Source organism: Nicotiana attenuata, unplaced genomic scaffold (assembly GCF_001879085.1).
Source record: "Nicotiana attenuata strain UT unplaced genomic scaffold, NIATTr2, whole genome shotgun sequence".
NCBI classification, from domain to species: domain Eukaryota; kingdom Viridiplantae; phylum Streptophyta; class Magnoliopsida; order Solanales; family Solanaceae; genus Nicotiana; species Nicotiana attenuata.
This window is the reverse complement of record NW_017672262.1, coordinates 42693-69281: the sequence shown is the minus strand read 5'-3', so window position 1 is coordinate 69281 and position 26589 is coordinate 42693. Positions and strand designations below refer to the sequence as shown.

The 26589-nt window shown below is 34.3% G+C and overlaps 1 protein-coding gene across 2 annotated transcripts; it reads left to right on the top strand.

Moving 5' to 3' along the window:
• Positions 1-5390: 5390 nt before the first annotated feature.
• Positions 5391-15681, top strand: LOC109212511 (SPX domain-containing membrane protein At4g22990-like). Of its 2 annotated transcripts, none has more exons than XM_019376160.1 (11): positions 5391-5777; positions 6846-6904; positions 7446-7566; positions 8234-8545; positions 8858-8962; positions 9097-9551; positions 10118-10419; positions 11554-11729; positions 13525-13715; positions 14209-14342; positions 15256-15681. In XM_019376160.1, the coding sequence occupies exons 2-11, from the start codon at positions 6852-6854 to the stop codon at positions 15492-15494; spliced, it is 2088 nt and encodes a 695-aa protein (XP_019231705.1). In that variant the 5' UTR covers positions 5391-5777; positions 6846-6851; the 3' UTR covers positions 15495-15681. The 2 variants fall into 2 exon arrangements, with proteins under 2 accessions (XP_019231705.1, XP_019231704.1); XM_019376159.1 differs by having other exon boundaries at positions 11551-11729.
• The last annotated feature ends 10908 nt before the right edge of the window (positions 15682-26589 follow it).

Genomic DNA, 26589 nt, shown 5'->3' with positions numbered 1-26589 from the left:
GGGGGGAGGGGGGAGCACATGATCTTGACTTTTATATTCTGCCTTGAGATTTCTACTCCACTATTTGTTCAAATTTTATTTCGATGATGATGGCCCCGCTACTTTCAAGTTGTTCAAACTATAGTATTATGAGTTCGATATCTTCATGTCACTTAGAAAAGGATGAAATAATACCTGAGTCAAATCGTGATGTTTAACGATGTATTACATATAATGAGATGTAATGAGTATTTTCCTTTTATATTGTCGAGTACGCAACATTAATGTCAGTGACCTCAAAAAATATAAGACCTGCTTTGATGTCATTAATTATGACAATAATCCGGTTACTACAAGGTTTGGTACAATGTTGAAGAACAACAAAAAATAAAAATAAATAAAATAAAGTCAGCATGCCATGGGACCAAGTTAATAAAATAGCAAATTAGCAAGTATTTGATAAGCAATAACTATTTATAATTTAGAGTAAGTTAAAATATAAAATAAAAATTAAAATTTACTTAAGATATTAAATATTTATTAACTTTAAAAAATAAAAAAAATTCAAGCAACAAAATAATATCTTAAATAAAATGTTCAAATTATTTATAATGTAAGAAAAAAATTAAATAATCAGTTAAAAATATTTTAATAACAATAATAATGAAGCCATATTAATATTGATAAATTGGGTAAATGAATATTTTATACGTAAATATTACTACTACATTTTGGATATGATGTGTTCAAACGATTAAGAAATATTTTTCTATGATTAATATTTGAAATGAGTGCGGTTAGTTTAAGTTTGAAAGCATAACATAATTTTTTGAAAATGTGGTCCAATTTAGAAAATAAAATGATAAGAATTTTTTGAATTTGAGATCAGATTGTTTTTTAAAATATGATAAGAAAAATCATATTTTGGAATATGAACAATAAAGTTAAAGTTACTACCGAAACACTTTTTAATTTTTATCTATATTATATTAGAATGAGTATGATAGAAATAAATATTAAATTCAAACAAGCTAATAAAAGCTACATGACAATGTAATAATATTAAGTATTGAATAATATAATAGCAAAACTAAAGAATAAATAGAGAAAATAAACAAAAATTCATTTTTTTTGACATAGAAAAAAGGGTAAAACTTATTTAAAATTGGGATGAGAAAGTTTTTTTTATATTATGATTAGAAAGGTCATAATACAGATAAGTCCACGTAACTCAAGTCTAATAGATAAAATAAAAAACTAAAAATTGAATAATAAAAATAAATTAGAGATAATATGAGGATATTTATAAATCATAAGTTTAGAAAATAAAGTAAATTACAATACTTAAAATATTATTAACAAATTTAAATAATAAAATTTTTGAGCAATATTTTTAAAACAAAATAAATATTTATTTTATGATTAAAAAAATTATATATTTATCTATATAATATTAAAGAATAGTAGTTGATAATGATATTAAATAAAGTTACAAGTTAATGGGCTACATAAAACGTAATTAGACTATACATTAGATAATAAAAAATAGCAAAATTAAAGAAAATTATTAAAAATTTACTATTTAGAAATGAAAGGGAAAGAGTATTTGAATTTGAGATTAGAAAGTTCTTAGAATTATGATAAGAATGCTCAAACTATAGAGTATAGATATAATTTAACTTATTATGTAGTAATTTTAATTAGAAAAACTAAACTTTCATATTAAATACAAACGGAAAGAAGAATTCAATTTATTTTATTTTTGAAAATAATATAAAAATAATTATTACAATTATTAATAGAATATTTATGACATATAATAGATATAATGTGATTCTATTCACGCTTTAAATTTACTTGATAAATTAAATTAGTAAATAATACTCATAAATATTATTAATAAGGTTATTTGATTACTATATGATGTGTATCATTTGATTTTGTATAGATTTTTTTTTTAATTTTTGCACACTACAAATAATAAAATAAGAACTAATATTTCTTAAAATAATATGATATATTAGATCATAATATTATAAAATTAATATTCTATCAAAATGTGCGTGTTCTAACACGCATCATTAATGAATATTTTCCTTTTATATTGTCGAATACGCATCATTAATGCCGTGACCTCAAAAAATAAATTACTTGCTTTGATGTCATTAATTATGACAATAATCCGGTTACTATAAGGTTTGGTACAATGTTGAAAAACAATAAAAAATATAAAGAAATAAATAAAGTTAGCGTGCCATGGGACCAAGTTAATAAAATAGCAAATTAGCAGGCAATTCACAATTATTCTGTAAATCTAATGAAGTTGACTAACATAAACCGAGCTTGGGTTAGTTGTAGCAACTCTTTTGTACCGTTTGGCCCTTTAAAATAAAAGGAAAAACGATTATAATTTCTTAAATCATTCATATCCATCCATTTGTTTCCCCTTTTAATCTCTTTTCCTTCCTTCTTCCTTAATTTTCTTTTCTAGTGCTTATCCATAAGAGATATGCGATTTTATAATCTCTAATATTACGCAATCATCTGTGGAAAAAAAAAATCATATTCTTTTCTTCCTAAGTATATTCCTTTCCTTTTTTTTTTTTTTGGCAATTTGCATAAAGAAGTCTCTCCCCATCATATCATAGTGAAAAGATAAGATGTGACCTATATCTTATTTTACTACAAAATTGTGGAGCATTAATTAAGCAAGGGTTAAAATTAGTCAAAAAAATAAGATATGCTCCCTTCGGTCCAAAATAAGTGATTTTTTGGATGTTTTCACACAAATTAAGAAATACACCTTTTAGCATTAATTTGCAATGGAATTGATCATATTGACTTTTACTATCTCACGTAAACACTCCTAACACATATTCCAACACTATTTACTCCAAGGACAATGTAGGAAAAAAATAATTAATTCATTTTTGAAATCTGGAAAAATCACTTATTTTGGACCACAAAAAAAAGAGCCAAAAAATCACTTATTTTGGACCGGAGGGAGTAAGAATTTTGAAAGTGAAAATAAACTGTCTACTTGCTGTGAAATTTATCAAAGGCACACCATCATCCTCTTAATTAGAGCTATTATTCAAGATTGCAAATATATGCTTGAAGCTATCGAGTCAAATATCCTATATATCTGACGCGTGGGTGGAGCTAGAAGTCTGAGTATTTTGCTTAAATATTATATTTGTATTAAACTTTTTATTTTATGTGTAAAATTTAAAATTCAATTAATAGACCGAAAGTCGTTATTCTAAAATTTAGAACACATAAAGTTGAAATTCTAGCTCCGTCTTTAATACGAAGAGACGCAAATAAATATGCAGACTTTCTAGCAAACAAAGGTCACAAACAAGATTAAATTTGTTAGTATGATAAGGAACGATCAAAGGATATGAGGTTTTTTGCTCTTGTCATGAATATATCTTTTGAGGTAATTTAGTATTTCTCAATATACCAAACAAAATAGTGAAAAGATAACAAAAAGAAAGGCACTAAGTGGGCGTTTGGACATAAGAATTGTAAAATTCCAAAAAAAAGTGAGAGTTGTGTTTGGACATTATTATAATTTTCGGTTATTTTTGAAATTTGTGAGTGATCAGAGTGAAAATTTTGAAAACAGCTTTTGGAGTTTTTCAAATTTTTAAAAATTTCTAAAATGTATCTTCAAGTGAAATTGAAAATTTTATGAAACGCTGATTCGAAAAAAAGTGAAAATTTTTCCCAAAAAAGGAAAAAATTTCTTATGCCCAAACGGGCTCTAATTATATAATTTAAGTTTTGTTTTTTTGTCACGTTGATAGATTTGTGTGCCCCAACTTAATCATTTTCTTCACCAAATATAAAATAAGGTAGTATTAGACTAGTAAGGAAAGAACACAGCCGCAGATCTACGACTCCTGAACACATAACATGCAATCGAAAAGTCCAATTACATACGTAAGATTTGCTACTTTATGTATTTCCCAAATCCCAACCATAAGAAAATATTTTTATTTTCAAGGAGCCGAACAAAGTTAAAACAAGTGGCGACAAATTACTGAATAATGGGTCAACTTTTCTTCTCCAAATTACATTTACTCAAAAAAATATTAGTTGACCTTCAAGATTTATGAAGTTTTATGGAAAGAAAAGAAAATTTGGAAATGTGATAGTTGATATTTGTAAAATAAAAAAAAAACCCAGTGAATTCTTGATTTTAACTATAATTTTGTAAAAAAAAAGAAAAATATATTGATAGTATGCCATATAATCACAAAAGGAAGGATTTTAATAACATTGAAATCGTGAAATTTGAAACTGATTACATTATTATAAGATGCATATTCAAATACAATTTTATTTTTAAATATATTTTTTAATTTAACTTCAAAACTACTTTTTTTTCAAATTTCATATTTCTAAGTATATCTGAAGGGAGCCTTGACGTAACTGGTAAAGTTGCTGTCATGTGATCAGGAGGTTACAGTTTCGAGTCATAGAGACAGTCTCTTGCAGAAATACAGTCTAGGACTGCGTACAATAAACCCTTGTGGTTCGATCCTTCCCTAAGCCCGGTGCATAGCGATAACTTAGTATACCGGCCTACCCTTTATATTTTTACGTCCAACAAACGACCTAGTGTAATCTAACAAATAGGGTATGGAAAAGATAATATGTATTGCATACCTTACACCAACCTTAAGAAGGTAGAGAAGTTTTTTTCTACAGGGGCGGCTCAACACATATGTGTCCTAAAGTCAATGTTTAATGTGAGGCATAATTTTTTAAAAAAAAAAGATTATAATGTATTTTTATTTGAAGTCTATTCTTCTAGATTTTTGAGATGCAAAATTATTAATAATTTTTTTGTAATTATTTTCTTCTAATAATTCCTTTTCAATTGATAATTTAGCCAACACATTAAATTTGTTTTAAGATATTGTTGGTCTTAGGTAATATAAGCATTTGAAAAAGAATCAAGTTTTTTATTTGACTGAGTATATCGCTTAGAGTATATTATCTTATGTTAACAATTTTAGTTCAGAAAAACGTCAACTTAAATTCAGACGTTAGAAGAAGTATTCACATCCCCTATTTATAAGTAAGTCAAACGATTACTTTATTTACGTATTTAAAAAAAAATTCTTTCTTTTGGTATAAAAAGTGTTCTTTTGTATTAAAAGTAATAAATATTATTATTTTAAATTACATATAAATCTGTTATTTCTAAAAAATGAACCCCAAATTTTGGGGCCTAAGGCACAAGCCGGCTTTGGTTTTCGAACTTTTTATATCCAAACTCCTCCTAAATACCAAATTTTAAATTTTCAAAAACATTCAGCAAATTTCCTTAGGCAAAATAATAAAAAAGAAAAAAGAAAAAAGAAAAAAAGAAGAAGAGGAGGAGATCTTATGTGCTGAGTCATTTTACCAGCCATACACTCTCTCTTTCACCACCTCCTGCTTCAATCATCATCCCATCCCATCCCTTCCCTGTTTCATTTGTTCCGTATATAGTCGCGCGCGCACACACAACAAATAGAATTCTTGTAACTATATGGTTTGAAAAAAATCGAAAAAAGGAATCTGAAAGATAAAGAGTATTTCGAATATTGGAATATCCTTTTTTTTTTTGTTGAATAGAGATCCGAATTTTGTGTAAATCTCTTCGGATTCCGAATAAGCTAAGCTCTTTACGAAATCTCGTCGAGATTTAACATAGCTCTCTCTCTAGCTTGAGCTTTTTCACGTGTTTGTTGGTGCTCATCTAAGAGCTTTACTGCAAATTGCACACTCCTCTTCTTCAGGTAATGCGCGAAAATCCTTTCAAAACTCAAGCAAATTAAATAAATAATTAAATCAAAACAAAAACATGTTAATTACGGTATATGTATGTTTATGCATGTGTTAGAGTGAGTTGATTTGGGATTCTGTCAACCTAATGCAATTTCTCTTTGAGGCTGTGTTTGTTGCTGAATTTTTGGATGTTTTTTTGTCAAATTTTGCATGCCCTGTTATTTTTTTCTTTTCTGAATTTTGACGAGAGCGGCTTAAATATTGAAATATCTGTCAATTCGGACGTTGTGTACTGCTATTCATTTTTGTTGCGTGAGCTTCTGTTTTTATTTTAATCTTTTTATTTTTTTGATGTGAATATTCAGTGTTATTGCGTGTGATCTTTGTTTTGTCTTGACTTTTATCGTATTTCTAAATGTTTTTTCTAATAATTGGCAAAGCAGTTGTTGTGCTGACGAGTAGTTAAGATGTGTAACTGTGTAGTGTGTAGGAATGTGTGTTTTTATGCGATGTTGGAATTGGACATGGTCATTATCATGCTATTCAAATTTGGTATTTGCTAAACAAATTCAAGCTCTTTACTGGTCTGAAATGGTATGACCAGTCACTTAATATAATTAGGGGATATTCTGAAGAGGATGTGTTTTTTAAATTATTAATTAAAACTAAAAGAGAAGATGTGCAACTTATCTTCGACCACTATGGACAATGAGTGGCCTCAAACTTGAATAATAAATTTCTTTTCCTCTGAATTTGTCTTTGTTTCTCAAGTTTTTATGAGCATGTTATGAGATATCAACCCACAGTCGGTACCTCCATGCTATTAAACTATGGTTTAGTGATGCACATCTATTGTGCATAAAAGAATATTTCATTCTCCAAAACTATAGCAAAACTAGGCAGCGCTTCTTGGTTATCAGCATTCAGTATGTATTGTGATAGATTGAAATAGGATTTGTGTAATTTCCGTCAACCAACAGTTCTAGCTCTGTAGTATATGAAAAACAGTTTTTCATTGTTTGGAGTTCTGCTTATTTTTTTAATGTTTCTCTAATGTCCTTTTCATTTTGGTTGTACAGTGAAACATGGTTGCTTTTGGGAAGAAGTTGAAGGACAGACAGGTCCAAGAATGGCAAGGGTATGCAGAATATTCCGTTATAGTCCTAGTTGTTGTATACTTTCTTTCATTTAAACTTGCTGGAAACTAGACCATGCATTATCTTTCACTGGTTTATGTTTGACTACGGAGGATAATTTCCATGGAAGCATGTTAAATGCTTTCAACCTTGCTACATTTGAGAGTATCATTTTTATTTTTCCAGTGCTTATACACAGTTTAAACGAGTGACATCTAGAGAAACGGTAATATCTGCTGTATAACAGTTGAGCACAAGCTCTGTTAAGAGGAAAGAAATAACAGTTAAATTGCAGAACAACGACTAGTACGCTTGTGTAAGGGTTAAGTAAACACATTGCTTTGTGATAATAAAATAGACATGGCAAACTTATGTGGAGACGTAAAGAAAATAGTTAAGCAAAGAGATATATTAGATCCTACCTGTTAAAGGAATGGAAACAAGGAAACTAGCTTTTATTTGAATCCGCAGACATATTTTGAGTGTGTTGTCAGAATTGATTGTTTTTTGTATACTTGAAGAGCTTTATTTTGGACTTTCCAGATATTACATCAACTACAAATTAATGAAGAAAAAGGTTAAGCAGTATGGTAACCAAATCAAAGCTGGAGCACTAGATCGTCGACATGTTCTTAAGGATTTCTCACGGATGCTGGACAATCAGGTAAGAAAATGACGATTGTGCACTAGCATCCTTTACGTGCATATCAGCTAAATCATGATAGAGTTGGTTTGTTGATCTTTACTGTCAGATATTTTCCTAACAGTTTTTATTGTTAAGAGTAAGTTATGAGGCTCGCCAGTACATTCCTTGTTATTCTTTAAAAAAGTGTGATGATCTTTCTTGAAGTGATATCTATTCCTACTTCAACTTGAAACCGGTAAGTAATAGCTGCAAGTATGTGGCACCGAAAAAACAGGTAGCCGTTCTCCAAAGTACTGACTATTTGCCAAGTTTCTTAGTAAGGTATTATTCAGTCTCTCAAAAATTAGCATGTTATAGAACCCTCATTTGTTTTTAATCTCCTCTTCCTAGGAGGCAGTGATGATTCTATCCATGCCTTCTTCTTCCATGTTTATTTCTTTCTTCTGTGTATTGCGTCATCTCTCTCTCTCTCTCTCTCTTTTTGTATTCCAAACAGGGTTTTGGATAGGTCAACTGTCAAAGGTGGTCTTCAGGAATTAGCCTAATTTTGTCTATGTGCTAATACCTTATTCATGTATTGTTTGGTTAAAAGGATGTTCCTTATAGGGAAGAAACATTCTGTCACACTCATCTATACTTAAGTAGGAAAAAAGTGAAAACCTGTGTAATTTTCTTCATCTTGCAGATTGAAAGAATTGTTCTGTTTTTGTTGGATCAACAAGGAGTGCTGGCAAGCAGGATTACTGAACTTAATAAGCAGCAAGATTCTCTTCAAGAGCAGCCTGATATATCCAAAATAACTGAGCTACGAGAAGCTTATAGAGATGTTGGACGTGATCTTCTGAAGCTTCTCTTTTTCGTTGAAATAAATGCCATTGGGCTGCGGAAGATTCTCAAGAAGTTTGACAAACGTTTTGGGTATAAATTCACTGATTATTATGTCAAAACTCGGGCTAATCATCCTTATTCCCAACTTCAGCAAGTTTTCAAGCATGTGGTAATATGCTAAACTCAATTAGCTACTGCATTCTTTTCATCTTCTTCTACTAGTAATAACAAGACTGTTGCTTCTATAGCATCAATTACTTCTTTGACTACTACACTACTATTGGTTTACTCTGTCTAGTTGGCATTTTTAATGAGAAGTACGAAAAAAGAGTTAGACACAGAGAAATATCGAACCTTCTGATTTGTGATGAGAAAAGTGAATTTCCTTCAGAAATTTGATAGACTTGTCCAAGAGCAAAATCTCACTGACAAATGACAATAGGTCAAAGTGGGCTTCACTGATCATGAATGGTGATTGCAGGGACTAGGGGCAGTTGTTGGTGCAATATCTCGTAATCTTGCAGACCTTCAGGACCGTCAAGGAAGCTACTTGTCAATTTATGACCAGCCTTCTCTTCCACTCCAGGTTGTTCTCTACATCCTAAAATCTTTTTGTCTTGTGCTGATTTCATAATCCTTTGTGCATCACAGTTTCTTGATATCGAATAATTTCGAGACTTCCTCTTCTGTTTTCTTATATGGCATTAAATTGTTTTGCAGGATTCTGTTGTTGACTCAATGAAAGCAGCTGTTGATAGATTAAGCCATTCAACAAACTTCCTTAACTTTTTGGCCCAACATGCACTTATCATGCAAGAAGAGTTCCCTACTCCCGTTGAGGAACAAGTTGATGATCAGAGATACCATTTTATGTCACTTCTCTTGAACTTGGCAAATACCTTCCTTTATATGGTCAATACATATATTATTGTTCCAACAGCAGATAATTATTCTATGAGCCTTGGTGCTGCTGCAACAGTTTGTGGGATTGTGATTGGAGCCATGGCTGTTGCACAGATCTTTTCCTCTGTGTATTTTAGTGCTTGGTCAAACAGATCTTATTTCAGACCTCTGGTATTTAGCAGTATAGCTCTCTTTGTGGGGAATGTCATGTATGCATTGGCTTATGATCTCAATTCGATACCAGTTCTCCTTATTGGTCGATTATGTTGTGGGTAGGTCTCTTTCTCTCTCTCTCTCTCTCTTCCCAAATGTGTGCATCTGTGCATGTGTTGCACGCACATGGATATCTATGATAAGTATTTTAGATATTTCTTTGCTATATTTTAGGGGTGATGGTAGGGTGTATAGAGAAGAATTTAATACCTTTTAGACAGATAATCTTCAGTGATACCAAAGATGAGGATTTTGCTGAATTGATTTTGGAGTGTGATACGGACTTTAAACAAATTTGCATGTTTAATAATTAAACAGCATAGAATTATATATTGCAAGCTAGGCTAATCAGTTGATTCTTGCGTGTCGTTGGAAATAAAACATTACTTCGGGGACCAGGTAAACAACCACCTTCAGTCTGGAATATCGAGATCACGAGTAAAGAAGTCAAATGAATGATATTAGTTGAAGTCAGTAAACCATTTGCTTGCTCATCTTCATACCACATTCATTTCATTCCTACTTCTGTTTTGTTGAGGTTCATTCTGATGTTGAAATGATAACTTGCACCTGAATATTAAGTTGACAGGAAGGTGCTTTCCCCTTTTGTGTCTTTGATTTGCAGTTTGGGTTCTGCCAGAGCAGTGAACCGACGTTACATCAGTGACTGCGTGCCCCTTAGAATCCGGATGCAGGCGTCAGCAGGATTTGTCAGTGCTAGCGCTCTTGGAATGGCATGTGGTCCTGCACTTGCTGGGTTACTCCAAACTAATTTTAAGATTTACAAGTTGACCTTCAATCAAGATACTTTGCCTGGTTGGCTCATGGCTTTTGCATGGTTAATCTATTTGATATGGCTGTGGATCTCATTTAGAGAACCTGCTAATGAGACAGAAGTGAACAATGGTCCTCAAGAATCTAATAGTGGTACGTTGAACTTTTTGTTGCATGGTATGGGTATATAGCATTAATTAGCACATGTCCACTTTCCTTTTCCCTCCATGCTCTATGCTTTAACTGGACTGGTATCAGTTAAACTCCAAACATGGTGCAAGACGTTTACAGCAATGCCATTATTGAAATAGCTTCCTTGTAGGTTATGGTGAGATGAAGTGTACAAATATATAATGCTCTTGGGATGGGTTAATGTCGTCCAGGTTGAATGAATATCTATCTGAAAATCCTGTTGCATTGATAATCACTTGTCGAGGTGCTAAATTCATTGTCTTTTTATTGTGTCATTAGCTTGTGGCTGCATGGACCCAGCCAATAAGACCACTTTTTGGGCCCAACTTTTCTATTTGTGTAGACCTCACATTGTTATTTAGCCACGTACATCAAAGTTTTTTAACTGTTGTAGCTTGATAAACCATAAAGTTTAGGATGAGAGTAGATTGTGTCTTTTACGCAATGCTGAGAGAGGGAAATGCAGAGTATAAATTAGTCCACTTGAGAAGTAGAAAAAAGATTGAAAAACTATTTCTTTTGATGCCGTATTATGTTCAGAAAGATTAACGAAGGGATAATAGTAGAAGTTCTATTACATAAGTAGACATTGTCTTTAACATTTACAAATACCATATTTACTGCAAGAACATCCAAAATACAATAAGATTGAATCAGAGACATAGGGGTACGGCGTAGTTATATGTACTTCTCCAACTTCTGTTTTTAAAGTCCCAAAGTGGGAAATGAGAAATTCCGCACTCAACTCTTTAATGGAACCTCGCGCAAATGCTCTTTAGTATATATTAAGGTGCACTAACTTATACTTTTATGTGTAATAGTTTAACACTGAATGGAAATTAAGAAGCTCATTTGACTTACTAAATTTCTACCATCAGAATGCTGAACTAGAAATTGGGAGTATGTGAATGAAGTTGGTGTAACAAGAAACATCATATTATGATTTTAAAACTTATAGATGTGTTTTATTCTTTGTGCAAGTGCATCACATTATTTTAAACCACCCAGAAGAAAAAGTTCATGTCATACAAAATGGAAGAGGTGGAGTGTTTATCTAAATACAGTCTGATGCTGATCCTTATTTTATACCAGTAGAAAATGATGCCCTTGAGAAGGGCGTTACGCAACCGTTGCTCTTAAAAGCGGAAGAGAATCAACAAGATGATGAGAATGACCAAGAATATGATGGGAGTGAAGAAGCTCCTGAGGAGTCTCGTAAGCCGGCGAACTCTATAGCAGAAGCATACAGATTACTTACTCCTTCTGTGAAGGTAAGTTGTCAACTCTGACCTTGTTGTTTGTATTATCAACATGTGAGTAGAGTCTATTGAGAAATGGGCCAATGATATTACTCGCATCCATGCTTAATGGCTATTTGTCCCATGGAAGTCCAGCCATGGTGTGTGTTTCCTACACCTTGCTTCCTTATGTTGCTTGGACTTCGAAAATTCTTCCTCTCTTTAACGAGATGGATAATGACGTCAAAGAAAAAGGACAGGGTAAGTAGGACATGAACTGTTGCTTATCATAGTATTCCTATAATATTGGTGGAAGTTAACAATGGTGGTTTGCTTATTGAAAGTAATGGTGTAGTACATAAGCTTACCTTACTAGAAAGCAACACACAACTAATGAGGACCAGTGTCTTGATACCATGGGCGGCTCTAAAGGCTAGGTCACTAAGGCCATTGCCTTACGCCCCCAAAATTTGAAGGAATTTATTTTAAACTTTTAATATTATTATTATTATTATTATTATTATTATTATTATTATTATTATATACTATATAATTTATATAAATAATTATAATAAAGAAAAGTGTTACCGTATATTTTTTGTTATTTGATTGAGGTTATTTTATACAAATAAGTTCATAAACTGTGATAATTTTCTCACTCATTAATTAGTATATTTGTTTCACTATTCTATTTTAATTTATCTTTATTATATAGGAATTAAGTAATATACGTTGACAATATAATGAATTTTGTTTTACAATTTTCTCTGAAACTGCATGAACACAAAAGCATTCATGTACCGGTTTTTTTAGTGTAATTCAACATATTATATTAGGTTATTTATAATTCATTTTAGATATTCACCAATAAGTACTAATCTATGTTGCTCGGACTCTTCAAAAGTATTGTTGGGTGTGTGTCGGATCCTTCGAATTTAGTGCATTTTTGGAGGATCCGACACGGGTGCGGCAGCACTTTTGGAGAGTCCGAGCAACATAGGTACTAATTAATAGAATGAACTACAATTATTGTTTAAACTGATAAGAAGGAGTAAATATTTTTGACAGTGTCAATGCTCAAAACTTAAGCTATTACGATATGTATGTTTATATTCTTGATTGGGATGATAGCCAAATCAAAATTTTCACTTTGAGTTGTAGACCTCAACAACCGATAATCCACTTTATTCTTTGTGCTTTTCTTCCATTTTTTTTAAATTCGCTTTTTTTATTTATTTATCTTAAATGATTAATTTATTGTTTCGAAAGCAAATTTTATTGTTATTGTAATTTTATAAAATAAATTTAAGGGCCTCTCAATATGGTTTCGCCTTAGAAGGCCACAAGATCCGTTGAGCCGCCCCTGCTTGATACTCCAAGTAATTTCCATCAAAATCAGAGCTTTGCAAGTAGTTAAGCATCTGTTGGCATTGGTGACCTAACAGGCCAGAGGTCCTACTACTATTATCTCATTATGCATGTACATTTCCACTTCGTATTAAACACATAGTGCTAAGAAGCAAATTTTAATGGGAATTCATGTTTTTGGAGGGATGTGTACAGTATAAATCAAAGCACATAAATTTGAGCTCTTTTGGTGCTGCTGGGGTCAGGTACAGATGTGGAAGTGCAGATAACTTTTTGTCTAATTAGGCATTGCCTTCTCACAGTACTCAAGAGAAAAAGAAACAAAGCAAAGGAGAGGAAAAATGAAAGATGGATCACTCTCTGTATGCATATGAAAAAAAGAAGCATAATATAACTTGATTATGCTTTAAGAAAGATTTATATTTAAATGGCCAGTGACACGACTCTTTCATCTTTCCAGGTTCAATTACTAATCTACTTTATGCTGAAATATGCAATGGAGATTTTACTTTCAGAATCCAGTGTCGTTACGTCATATTACTTTGGCTGGTCAACTGGAACCGTGGCAATTTTTCTTGCGTGTCTTGGCCTCACGGTACTTCCGATAAATGTTGTTGTTGGGAGCTACATAAGTAACATGTTCGAAGACAGGTATCTTCTTTTGCACAAGAACATGCTTTGGATGCTTACTTTTTGGACAGGGAGCTAAATTTTCTAAAGTTTTCCTGTATATGAAGTTTTGTTGCTCATATTGATGGATATTACAATGAGAATAGAATAACTTTCCTTCACTTGCATAAGAAGGCTGTCTGTCTGTAGTATTTACTATTATCAGAGGGATTCGTAAGTGCATTAGTTTCTCTTTTGGCCTTCATGTTTACTAGTGCATTGAATTCCTTGTGCTCTGTATGCTCATGCACAGATAGCTATTTGTTGTGGCTCTGCTTCTAAACTTCATGTCTTCTGCTAATCAATCCATGTATAATGCCGTGCTACTAAAACTTCGATTCAGTTCTTGAAAATTGATGCATCTAATTACCAAAAAGCAGAATAATCGATTCAAGATCAAGCATGTGATAATTCGCTACTATCGTGTTGAACCTTTTGCTATCAGAATTTGATGATAGATTTCTTCTGTTTTCAGGCAAATTTTGTTGGCATCTGAAATCATGGTTTTTCTTGGTATACTTGGGAGCTTTCAAGTTGTGATCTCATATTCTGTTCCACAATATGTTATTTCCGGGCTCATAATGTTTGTAGCTGCTGAAGTATTAGAAGGTAAGGCCTCTCTGTCCGATTCTTTTTCCCCTTTAAGAAACTTACTTCTCATCTGAACCTATCAATATGACAAAGCAATAGGTTAGTAGCTCTGCTCAAGCGAAGAAAAATTCAGGCAAAAGGAAATACTGTAGGTTCCAAATAGCCAGCTTTGCATGGTACCGCTGCTAGTTTAGCATTATATGATTGCTGCTGCGAGGGGCACCATGCCCATATCTAACGCATATATCTGTGGTCGAAGATGTTTTCAGACCATAGATGGATGGTATGTTGCATCTGGGTGGCTAGTGGTAGAGTGGCCTCATAATATTCTAGGTTCTCTCAATATTTATATCAGTAGCTTTCCTTTTCCCTTCTACGTGAACTAATTCAAAGATGATGTTTTTAAACTCACTTGACAAGCTTGTCTACATTCACAAACTAAACTCCTTGATTTCAGAAACTAGGTTTACCGCAGCATATCTTGGATATATGGATCCGTTACTGAGTGACGTATGACTGTTTATATTTGCTTACTCCTAAAAGAATGTACTCCTAGAAAATTGATTTTTGAGGTCTCTTTCTGACCATGGGTGCTCTTTTAAAGTAGGTTAAGACCACATTTCTTATAATAGAAATAGGACTATCAATTGGAAGTGACAGACACACAGGGAGTAATTGATGGAAAAAAAGGTGCTGGTCTTTTTCCTTCCATTACCTTTCATGATGTGATCCTGGGATGATAAGCCTAATCCTGCTGAATTTAGCTTTCTTAACCAGTCTCGAATTGGTTAAGCCAAAGTCTTTAGCACAACAAACTTGGACAGATACTAATCTTGTTGATGATAACTGTGTTCTTTATTTATTTTGTTTTTTCGGTTGCTTCTTTTACTGCTTGCATTCTAAATCACTCTAATTTCGCTGATGAATATAGGTGTGAATTTATCACTTCTCTCTCGAGTCATGTCATCCAGGCTTTCTCGTGGAACCTACAATGGGGGTCTCTTGTCAACAGAAGCTGGCACAATTGCTCGGGTGATTGCAGATGCAACCATAACCCTTGCTGGGTATTTGGGACAGAGTAGGCTCTTGAATGTTACTCTTCTTCCTTCCCTTTTGATTTGTGTAGCTTCCATTGTTGCAACCTGTTACACCTACAATTCTCTTTACTGAGCAGTCTTCTGTGTTTTGAAAACATTCTCGACTGCAGAAGCATCATTGCCCTCAATTCTTTTCAGGCCTCCTTCCTTTCTGGTTTAATAATTGATTTTGTTTTCTTTAGGTACTTTTGTTTTGCCCCATGTGTAATATTGCTGTAAATTTTCGGTTAGTAATTAGTTCATTGATTTCTTTATCTTAACTGGGTTCTTATTATTTAATGTCTGCTGTTTGTCCTATATGGAAATTGCTTGCTTAGAAACTGCTACTCTGACCTATAGGTAGTTGCTGTTTGGTTGTTCTAATAATGTTGTCAGCGTAATTGTCATTAGGTTACTGTTAGTATCTGTGACAAAACTTGTAATGCGGTCCAGCAACGTTAGCTATATCATGGTACAAATCAGTCACTGGTGTAGTTTCAACCACCGATTATTTTGTTCTGTAACCATTCCTTCCAATATAATTATGAACTTATAGTGTATACTTATTAGTGTGGTTTTACTGGTTGTAACAGATCACTGTGTAGTTTTAGTGGTTGTAACAGGTCACCTACTATCTTTTGTGGGTTACTAATCCATGTGTGTCATAGAAGATGATTCTGTGAACATTGTCGGTGCATAGAAGTTAAATTTTCTAATGTTTGCACTGACGTTTATGAATTCATGAACTGTCGCACTGTATGTGAAATTACTGAGCGAGTTGAAGAAGTTCGACTTCAGTTCGGTTGTTAATACGAATGGAGCACGAGCTACGCTTGGAATTTGGATAATACACTAATACATTATGTTTCGTCATTCTTTTAGATTAAATAGGATAAAGTTTCACCGCCACTAATGTTGCTCAGGATCAGAACTTCAATTACGTGGCATCTCCACCTGGCTTACCCACTTAACTTCAACGGTCAATCTGCCAACTAATTGTCATTAGCTGCATCCACAAATTTTTTATTGTCTCACGCAAACTGACAATATTAGCTAGGAAAAGCATCACCAAAGTATGACGATCTTGGCCTTGGAAAAGGGTACATTGTACTACTGTCGACTTCCTACTTTCTTAGAAGTAGGAGTGGAAACAATCGTGGAGGTCTCATTTGTTTAAATGCATCTTATATTGTTACCTGAACTCCTGAACTCGTCATAACTCGTCTGATCATATTATGAGTTGTCTAATATTTGTCCAATAATACTTATATTTCGTGCGTGGATAATTAATTTGTCTCAGGATCTTAGTTTAGAAGTCAAATAGTGGATTAGCTATTTGGTCCTTGTTCCAAACTGTAACAGCCCAACTCGCTAGTGATATTGTCCGCTTTGGGCCTAGGCCTTTACGGGTTTAAAACGCGTCATTAGGATTTAAGGCCTATATCTTATCTTAAGACGAGGTCGCCACCCCGCCTGCTTTAGTCTCAAATAGGGCGCAAATTGAGGTGAACAGACTGGACCGAACCTCCCTACGTCAAGAGCTTTTGGCTCTTCACAAGAGAGCTTGTTAGCTTATATACCCAGCATCCCTCTTGTGTTTTGCCGATGTGGGATTCTGTCTAAAGTCTGAGGTGTTACATACACCCCCCTCTTATGGACTCAGCGAGTTTGCTGAGGTTTGCCCCACCGCATGGGATACAACCCCTCTTATGGACTCAGCGTCCTCGCTGAGGTTTGCCCCACCGCATGGGATTCGTCTAGACTCAGCACTGAGGTTTGCCCCGCCTAACCGGGATTTGCCTAAACTCAGTTGAACTTTGACCCACCATCGTCAAACTCAAGGTTGACACAAGAGTGACTCTGATACCATCTTTAACAGCCTAGCCCATTGATGATATTGTCCGCTTTGGGCCTAGGCCTTCATGGGTTTAAAATGCGTCACTAGGGTTTAATGCTTGTTAGCTTATATACCCAGCATTCCTCTTGTGTGTTGCCGATGTGTGATTCTGTCTAAAGTCTGAGGTGTTACACGTCATTTTTTTTTGGTCAATCTTGGTTATACTTGTTTGATTCTGTGGCTCTACACCTTATTGGTTGGCAGTTGAGTTGTACTAGCTAGTGACAGAAAATTAGAATATCATGACTTTTGATGACTTATTTTGATTGTCCCTTTTCAAATTGGGACCCCTGAAAATTATAGGAGATGGAAGAAGCTAAATAAAGAACTACTCACTGCCAACAAATTATTGCATTAAATGCAATGAAAAGCGGTTGGTTGAAACACAAAAATAAGAACAATAATTAGTAAATGCAGTGACCTCAAACTCAAAAGAGATCTATGTGGTTGGAGGAGTCTACTGGAAAAATAGTGGTAAGTTTTATTTCTTTCATTAATTCCAGCTGCTCAAACAGTTGTTACAATATCTCATTGAAACGTACCCCTACCTGCCTCCCCCCCCCCCCCCCCGAGAGGAGGAGGTGAAGAAAAGCTTAGTATTTTGCTTGTTTTGTAGTCTCTATAAATTTCAAGGCATCTTGTACAATATACCTATTAGATTGCTGGAATATTGTATCATTTTTTGACAAGGAAATGTGAATTTAAACCATACATATGATAGTGAAGTGTATGGTCTAGTTGTCAATGAAGTGGTCGGTTGAGAATCGTAAATCTCAGTTTCAAATTTTAGCGGAAGTAAAAATAATAGGTAATTTCGTCTCATCTGTCTAAGCCTTGAAGGGAAGAGTTACCTAACCTGTGCTGGAAGGAGATAATGGGTACCCTGTAAAATTAATCGATTTATCCATAAGCAACCCCAGTACCACGGTTATAAAAATAATATTAAACCTATTATATGTACCAAATTAGTATTGTCATTTTTGCATAAAATTTTATCGTTTAACAGCGTTGATTCACATATGTTTAACGCATGTTATTAAATAAAAAATCTAAGGAAGTTTCAAATTTAGAGTATAACAATTTATATTTTTTTACAAGGATGCATGATCAAGGGAAATAAAAAATTGAGCGTTAGCTAGAAAATATTAGTAACTCTTGAACGTAACTTTTTTAATTGCTCTACATTGAACCCTACGTTAAGATTAATTAACTAAAATTAGTGCATGCCCCTAGTGCAAAGTAAATTTGTTCCTTAGTGAAATGTAAGGAGTAATGTACGTAATAAGTATTCACTCACACTCACGTGTACGAGCGTACGTGCGTACAACAACAACAACCCAGTGAGTTCTTACAAGCGGGGTTTATACAACAACAACAACAACAACCCAGTGAATTCTTACAAGCGGGGTCTGGGAAAGGTAGAGTGTACACTGACCTTACCCCTACTCCGGAAGATAAAAAAGCTATTTCCTAAAGACCTTCGGCTCAAGCAAACGACGAGCGTATGTGCGTATATATGCAATTAGCACTACTAGAAATTCGGTAAAAAGCGACCACAAAAAGCGACCAAAGTTGGTCGCTTATAGGCCTAAAAGCGACCAAACATGCCTGGTCGCTATATTGCTGGTCCCTTTACCTTAGGGACCAAAGTTAATCGCTATATTGCTGGTCCCTTTACCTTAGGGACCAAAGTTGGTTGCGAAATAGCGACCAACTTTGGTCTCTAAGGTAAAAGGACCAAATATTCGGGGTATTGACTATAACAACCAACTTTGGTCGCTCTATTATTTTAATAATATAACTTTGGCGACCAAAGTTGGTCTCTTTATATAAATTACGTTTTTTTTTAATTTATTTTTAATCATAAAATAGCGACCAACTTTGGTCTGTAAAGAAAAATATTATATTTTAAAATCTGGAAAATAGAGACCAAAGTTGGTCGCTATACTATAAATATTTTTAATTTTTTTTTTAAAATAATCGACCAAAGTTGGTCGCTAACTTCATGAATTAATTTTTTTTTTAGTATTTAGCGACCAACTTTGGTCGCTATATTTCCAGAAATTGTTTATTTTCTGGGAAATAGCGACCAAAGTTGGCCGCTTTTTGTGAATTCTGGGTTATATAGCGACCAACCTTGGTCGCTATTTTCCAGAAAATTATTTTTTAATAGAGAAGCGACCAAATGGCGATCAAAGTTGGTCGCTTTTTTGGTATATTGTTGGCAGGAACTGCCTGTTTTGGCAGCTACACCACCTGCCAGCTTACCAAAATTCCTAAATAGGCATTTTATGCCAACAACAACAACAACAACAAGCAACAACAACTAAAAAGCAACAACAACAACAACAACAACAACAACAACAACAACAACACAATAAGAACATTATAACGAACAAAGTAGAACTTTATACTTTAAGCTAACCAAACTAATAAGTTAACTGTTATTACAAAACCATTCGAAAACCGATTGTATTTGTCTAGTATAAACTAATAAGTTCAAAGATTGTTTTGTACATCATTATCATCACCGTCTGATGAACTTTCTTCACCATGACGGTATCCAGAATGGGCTATTTGTGGAGGATGGGAAGAACGATCACGGGGAGGACGGGAGGAACGAGCACGGGAAATGCGAGCCTCTGCGATGACTCACGAGACCGGGGAATCGAAAAACTTCCAGAAGCTAGGAGAGATTTGATCTGCTCTTGCATGCCCTTGTACTGAGCTTGCATGCCAGAGTACTGCATATCTCTAAGCCTTTCTCTCTCCTTGGCGGCTTCTAGCTCGGATGTGAGCTTTTGTATAGTCTCCCGCATAGAGGAGAGGCTCTCCCCATCAAGTTGCTCGGCTTGGGAGGAAGTCCCTATTCCTTGCATTCCACACTTATAGCGATGGAATTTCTTATTAGGAAGCCCGTATACCTTCCCCCATCTTGGACTGCCAGCAGCCTGCGTCTACATTCTCTCAGCATCCTCGTCCGATAGTTGGATTGGCGCGCCCGACTCATTAGGTGGCTGACTGCGCATGAATTGCTCCACATCAGCTGTGAAGCGACCCTATAAGAAAAATTACATTGAATTACTATTTCAAAATTTATATTAAAGTAAATCAAATTTTTTAATGAAAAGTGAAAACTTACATGTACAGTCGAGGCTCGGCCCTCGACCCACCTTTCTTGGTCCGTCTCTTTCTTCTTCTTTACAATATGAGTCTCCTTGAAGTGCTCGTCTTGGTTCATCGGACGCCCCAACTTTTTTTCCTGAAAACTCATAAATTTAATTAATAAACATAATATATATACTTTGAAAATTAAAATAAATTAAGCAATTACGTACCATTCTTCGTTTTATCAGAAGAGATTTATGTGGTTGGAGGAGTCTACTGGAAAAATAGTGGCAAGTTTTATTTCTTTCATTAATTCCAGCTACTCAAACAGTTGTTACAATATCTCATTGAAACCTACCCCTACCTGCCCTCCCCCCCCCAAAGAGAGGAGGAGGTGAAGTTGTAGTCTCTATAAATTTCAAGGCATCTTGTACAATATACCTATTAGATTGCTGGAATATTGTATCATTTTTTGACAAGGAAATGTGAATTTTAACCATACATATGATAGTGAAGTGTATGGTCTAGTTGTCAATGAAGTGGTCGGTTAAGAATCGTAAATCTCAGGTTTAAATTTTAGCGAAGGTAAAAATAATAGGTGATTTCGTCTCATCTGTCTAAGCCTTGAAGGGAAGAGTTACCTAATGCCTGTGCTGGAAGGAGATAACGGGTACCATGTAAAATTACTCGAGTTATCCATAAGCAACCCCCAGTACCACGGTTATAAAAATAATATTAAACCTATTATATGTACCAATTTAGTATTGTCATTTTTGCATAAAATTTTATCGTTTAACAGCGTTGATTCACATATGTTTAACGCATGTTATTAAATAAAAAATCTAAGGAAGTTTCAAATTTAGAGTATAACAATTTATATTTTTTTACAAGGATGCATGATCAAGGGAAATAAAAAATTGAGCGTTAGCTAGAAAATATTAGTAACTCTTAAACGTAACTTTTTTAGTTGCTCTATATTGAACCCTACGTTAAGATTAATTAACTAAATTTAGTGCATGCCCCTAGTGCAAAGTAAATTTGTTCCTTAGTGAAATGTAAGCAGTAATGTACGTAGTAAGTATTCACTCACACTCTCACGTGTACGAGAGTACGTGCATACAACAACAATTAATAACAACCCAGTGAATTCTCACAAGCGGGTGTACGAAAGGTAGAGTGTAAGCAGATCTTGCTCCTACCGCGGAAGATAAAAAAGCTATTTTCAAAAGACCCTTGGCTCAAGAAAACGACGAGCGTATGTGCGTATATATGCAATTAGAGCTGTCTCTTCTATAACACCTATACTTTCTTTTTATAATACCTCTATTCAAAACAAGATAAATCATGTTAAACTGCAATATTATTACACAATGTCATCAGCTGCTACTTTAAAAAGGTGAAGTAAAAATTGATTTCTTATTATCTTATATTTAAAAAAGATAAGTAAAACTGATTATTAGAAGCTGATGACATTGTGTAATATTATACAATATTACGCAAAATTGATTTCTTATTCTCTTACATTTTAAAAAGTGAAGTAAAATTGATTTTTTATTCTCTTATGTCTTCTTTTCCATACGATATCTTTGCAAACAATATAATTTCGTGAGTGTTTTACTCACGTCTCATCATTCTTCTTTATTGCTCTTATATTCAAATGCCACTTGTCAACATATCACTAATCCATGCACCACATCTATTTTTCAATCAATACAGCTAGATATTCAATCTCGAATTTCAAATTAATTATCAACATTAAACGTGTATAGTTTTTGGTATTCCAGACGAATACGATCAGTACAAAAAAAGAAAACGTAATTCCTTTGTCTCCAAGCAAATAAATATGCTTATATAATGCTTGAAAAGTTTGTAGAAATCTAACTTCAGTCGAGCACAAATGCATGCACGTATATTTATACGAAAATAATCATTAACTTTATACTTCGAGCTAAAAAGGAAAAAAAGAACAGGATATATAGGGGGAAACTGGAGATGGATAAACACAAGAATAAAAATTCTAAAACATGACAAAAAGATATCAATCCCTCTTAATCTTGTTAAGGTCAAATCCTAATTAAGTTCCTAAACTATCCGTTGGGCCAAACTAGCCCAAATACACTCTTAATATGGTGTGATAATGCCGCTTTGGGCCTAGCCCGCATGGTTTTTCCCAAAAGGCCTACACCTTAAGTGTAGACTCCCAATCTTTTCAGCTACCAATGTGGGACTTTGTTCGCACACCCAACAATCTCCCCCTCGAACTAAGTTTCACATGGTCCACTACCACGATCCACGGGTCAATTTTCGAGATTCACTGTGTGCCACCCACATTGTTAGAGTCTTATGGCAACCGAAGCCCGCAACTAGCTTCTTCTTGTGTGTGCACCGCCCTGCACCATCACTCTGCCATCTCCATACTCGTTCCGCTGAACCTGGGCTCTGATACCAGTTGTTGGCTTAAACGGCTCAATGACACTCTTAACATGGTATGATATTGTCCGCTTTGGGCCAAGCCCGCACGGTTTTTCCCAAAAGGCCTCACACCATTAAGAGATCTCTACACCTTATATGTAGACTCCCAATCTTTTCAGCTACTAATGTGGGACTTTGTTCGCACACCCACCATGTTTTACTACAAGAAATGAGACATTTTGTAATGATTTTTCGTGGTGACCTAAAGGTCGTTGAGAATAGTCTAATCTCTAAAACTTACTCGTGAAGATCCCAAAAGTTACTCACAGAGCGTTCAAAAAAAAAATTGTCACTATATTAGGTTTTATTGTTCGAAATATAATTAAAAAAAATGTCAAATGAACAATATATATTAAATTTAATTGGGAATATGCTGAAATCCATAATTTGTCACATCGGAGAAGGGATGAGAGGCTGTGTGCGTGCATATGGTATAGAAGGATCCTGAATATAGAAGAAGAGGAAGGGCCAAAACTACATGCATGTGAATCGAATAATTCATTTAGTTAGCTTCTATCTATTTCTGCTTCTTTTTTCAAACTATGCTGCAAAACCCAACCTCCCATGTGCCTTCACTTATTGCCGTCTTTTCCTCTTTTTGTTTTTTGTTTCATTAATAAATTATTGCTACCATTTTTTTTCGCGTAAGATTTTTATTTATTTTGTTCATTCTCTTTTTGGTTTCAACTCGGGTCGATCTGGTTTAATGAGACTCAGAACAGTGGCAAAAAGTTACTAGTAAAATGTACCTATAATGCTGTATTGTCCCGTCTATTATAAGCATGCACGAACCTTTCTAGAATTACCGTTTATATTTGATCCACAAACAAAAATTGGTAAAATATCAAAATTTTAAAATCCGCTGTCAGAATTCTATTAGTGTGATTCCGAATTCTGGTAGCTTGCTTTAAAATTTTAGCAGGGAGGTTATTTATCCAAAATTTTTCTTACCAAGGTAAAAAAAAATCAATAGTGCACAAAATAAATCCTATTTTTTTCATTTTTTTCTCTATTAGCATAGTACATTTCTCTAATCATGGTTGTGCTAACACTATATAGTAACTTTAATAAGGAGCTACAATATCTTTCTTGTGTTAGCACTAAATATTTACTTAAAATAGAAGCTACAATATCTTTCTTGCAATTGTTAAGCTCTCAACTTTATCTGTTTTTTATTTGGTCATATCAATACATAAGCAAAATCGAAAATATGGTGCTTGTCTCAAAAACCTTTGCGCCCATGAAAATTTCTTTTATATGTTAGATATGGTGTGTATATCCTATATGTGAAAATGGTGTAGACATGCAAATAAAATATGAAAAATCCTGTAAAAAAGCCAACTGTATTGAAGAAGTGAAAAGAAAGAGGACAAGTAGCACCCATGACCAACCAAATCTAGGAAATCTGCCAAATCATCACAAAAGGCTTAAAAACCAAATATTGCCAACAACCCTCAAAATCTTACAAGCCCATGAGTCATGACCCTTATGGCAATATGCATGTGAATTTGTCACCAATTATAGCTAACCCCACCTCACTAGTAGCTATACCACATTAAGACTATCAACTGTAAACTCTTTTCACCCTCCCCACCACCCACAGACACCCTCTTACATAGGAGTGTGAATGTGTCACCAAATTATATATACATTTAAACAAAAAGATTTATTAATATATATATATATATATATATATATATATATATATATATATATATATAGAAGAAATTAATAATCCTCCGGTCCACAATAAGTGATCAATTTGCTTTTGGCACGCCCATTAAAAAAATTAAATTCTATACGATAATACCTAGTATGACTAAACTACCCTTAATTAAATATTTAGTGTGAGGAGTAAGAAAACTTTTTAGGAATATGTACATAAGGATGGCCACCATATCTGACTGAACCCGCTCATTTGCCACTCCTAGCTAATGTTATGCCCCACCCGGCCCTTAACACAGCCAATCCTAGTGTGCATGTACACGTGTAGACATGTGAACTATAAACCAACCTCCTTACTGCTGACCAAAATTTATTAGGCCTCTCTGCTTCTGGCGGTTGTCAGCTGAATTTATGGTGGCTAGCTGAGAACACCCACCTTGTTATTTTCATCACTTTACTAACGCAGATGCCGGAGAACCCTAAAAATAGGATGTGAAAATACCTCGTCATATGCTTTCAATTATATTAGACTTATCCACAAATAACAATACTGCGGATGGTACACACTTTTAGAAATAGAATACAAGTCCTCTAAATTACTGTATATTACTACTACTTAGTCAAACTTGAGTCTTTAAATCTAAAAGGCCATTCTCCCGTCGTTTATTGTGTTGTAAATGAATACAAATATACGGANACGATCCACGGGTCAATTTCCGAGATTACTGTGTGTCACCCACATTATTAGAGTATTATGGCACCCGAAGCCCGCAACTAGCTTCTGCTTGTGTGCGTGCCGCCCCGTACCATCACTCCGCCATCTCCATACTCGTCCCGCTGAACCTGGATTCTGATACCAGTTGTTGGGCCAAACTAGCCCAAATACACTCTTAATATGGTGTGATATTGTCCGCTGTGGGTCAATCCCGCACGTTTTCCTCAAAAGGCCTCACACCATTAAGAAATCACTACACCTTTTATATGTAGACTCCCAATCTTTTCAGCTACCAACGTGGGACTTTGTTCGCACACCCACAATCTCCCCCTTGAACTAAGTTCCACGTGGCCCACTACCACGATCCACGGGTCAATTTCCGAGATTACTATGTGCCACCCACATTATTAGAGTATTATGGCACCCGAAGCCCGCAACTAGCTTCTGCTTGTGTGCGTGCGGCCCCGCACCATTTCTCCGCCATCTCCATACTCGTCCCGCTGAACCTGGGCTTTGATACCAGTTGTTGGGCCAAACTAGCCCAAATGCACTTTTAATATGGTGTGATATTGTCCACTTTGGGCCAAGCCCGCACGATTTTCCCCAAAAAACCTCACACCATTAAGAGATCCCTACACCTTATATATAGACTCTCAATCTTTTCAGCTACCAATGTGGGACTTCGTCGCACACCCAACACTATCATTATCATTTCCCCTCAAAATGACTGTAACTAGACCATCAAGGATCGAGTGTGCTGAGATGCATCAGATCCCTTTACTTTTAACCATAAATCTCATATTCGATCATTAAAATGATTTTTTTTTTTTTAAAATAGAAAGCGTATCTCAACTCCTTTAACGGGCCATATACAACAAAAATTTGAATTATAATCAGACCAGTAAATTTCGCATGCCATGTTGATTGATAAACCATAAAAGAGAAACTAATTAGAACAATAAATTAAATAACTATAGGTGGAACGATTCATTAGACACATGAATCTAAATCTTATAAGATCTATCAATCTCAATCTGATGATAGGCTATAATTGCATATTTTAGTCGCTTATTACACTCGAATTTACTGCACTTTAATTGAGTTTGCGCTTTAATCGCTAGTGTTTTGCACTAATTGTGTGTTTTATGCCTTGTAGGTGTGATTCCGAGCTATATAGATGTTATGGAATGAATTTAAGTGATTTGAAGCTTTGAAGTCTGAGTAAAAGCTCAAGGAATTAAGCCGGGATCGTGTCCGGGGGTCAAATTTGATAATTAAGTACGAACGAAGACTTGAGGAGGCATATTGCGCACTGTCTAGTAAAATAGACAT

Coding starts and splice junctions, on each gene's coding strand:
- LOC109212511 (XM_019376159.1), top strand. CDS start 6,852: ATGGTTGCTTTTGGGAAGAAGTTGAAGGACAGACAGGTCCAAGAATGG. Junction 8,963..9,096: donor AGCCTTCTCTTCCACTCCAG/GTTGTTCTCTAC, acceptor ATTGTTTTGCAG/GATTCTGTTGTTGACTCAAT. Junction 9,552..10,117: donor ATTGGTCGATTATGTTGTGG/GTAGGTCTCTTT, acceptor TTTGATTTGCAG/TTTGGGTTCTGCCAGAGCAG.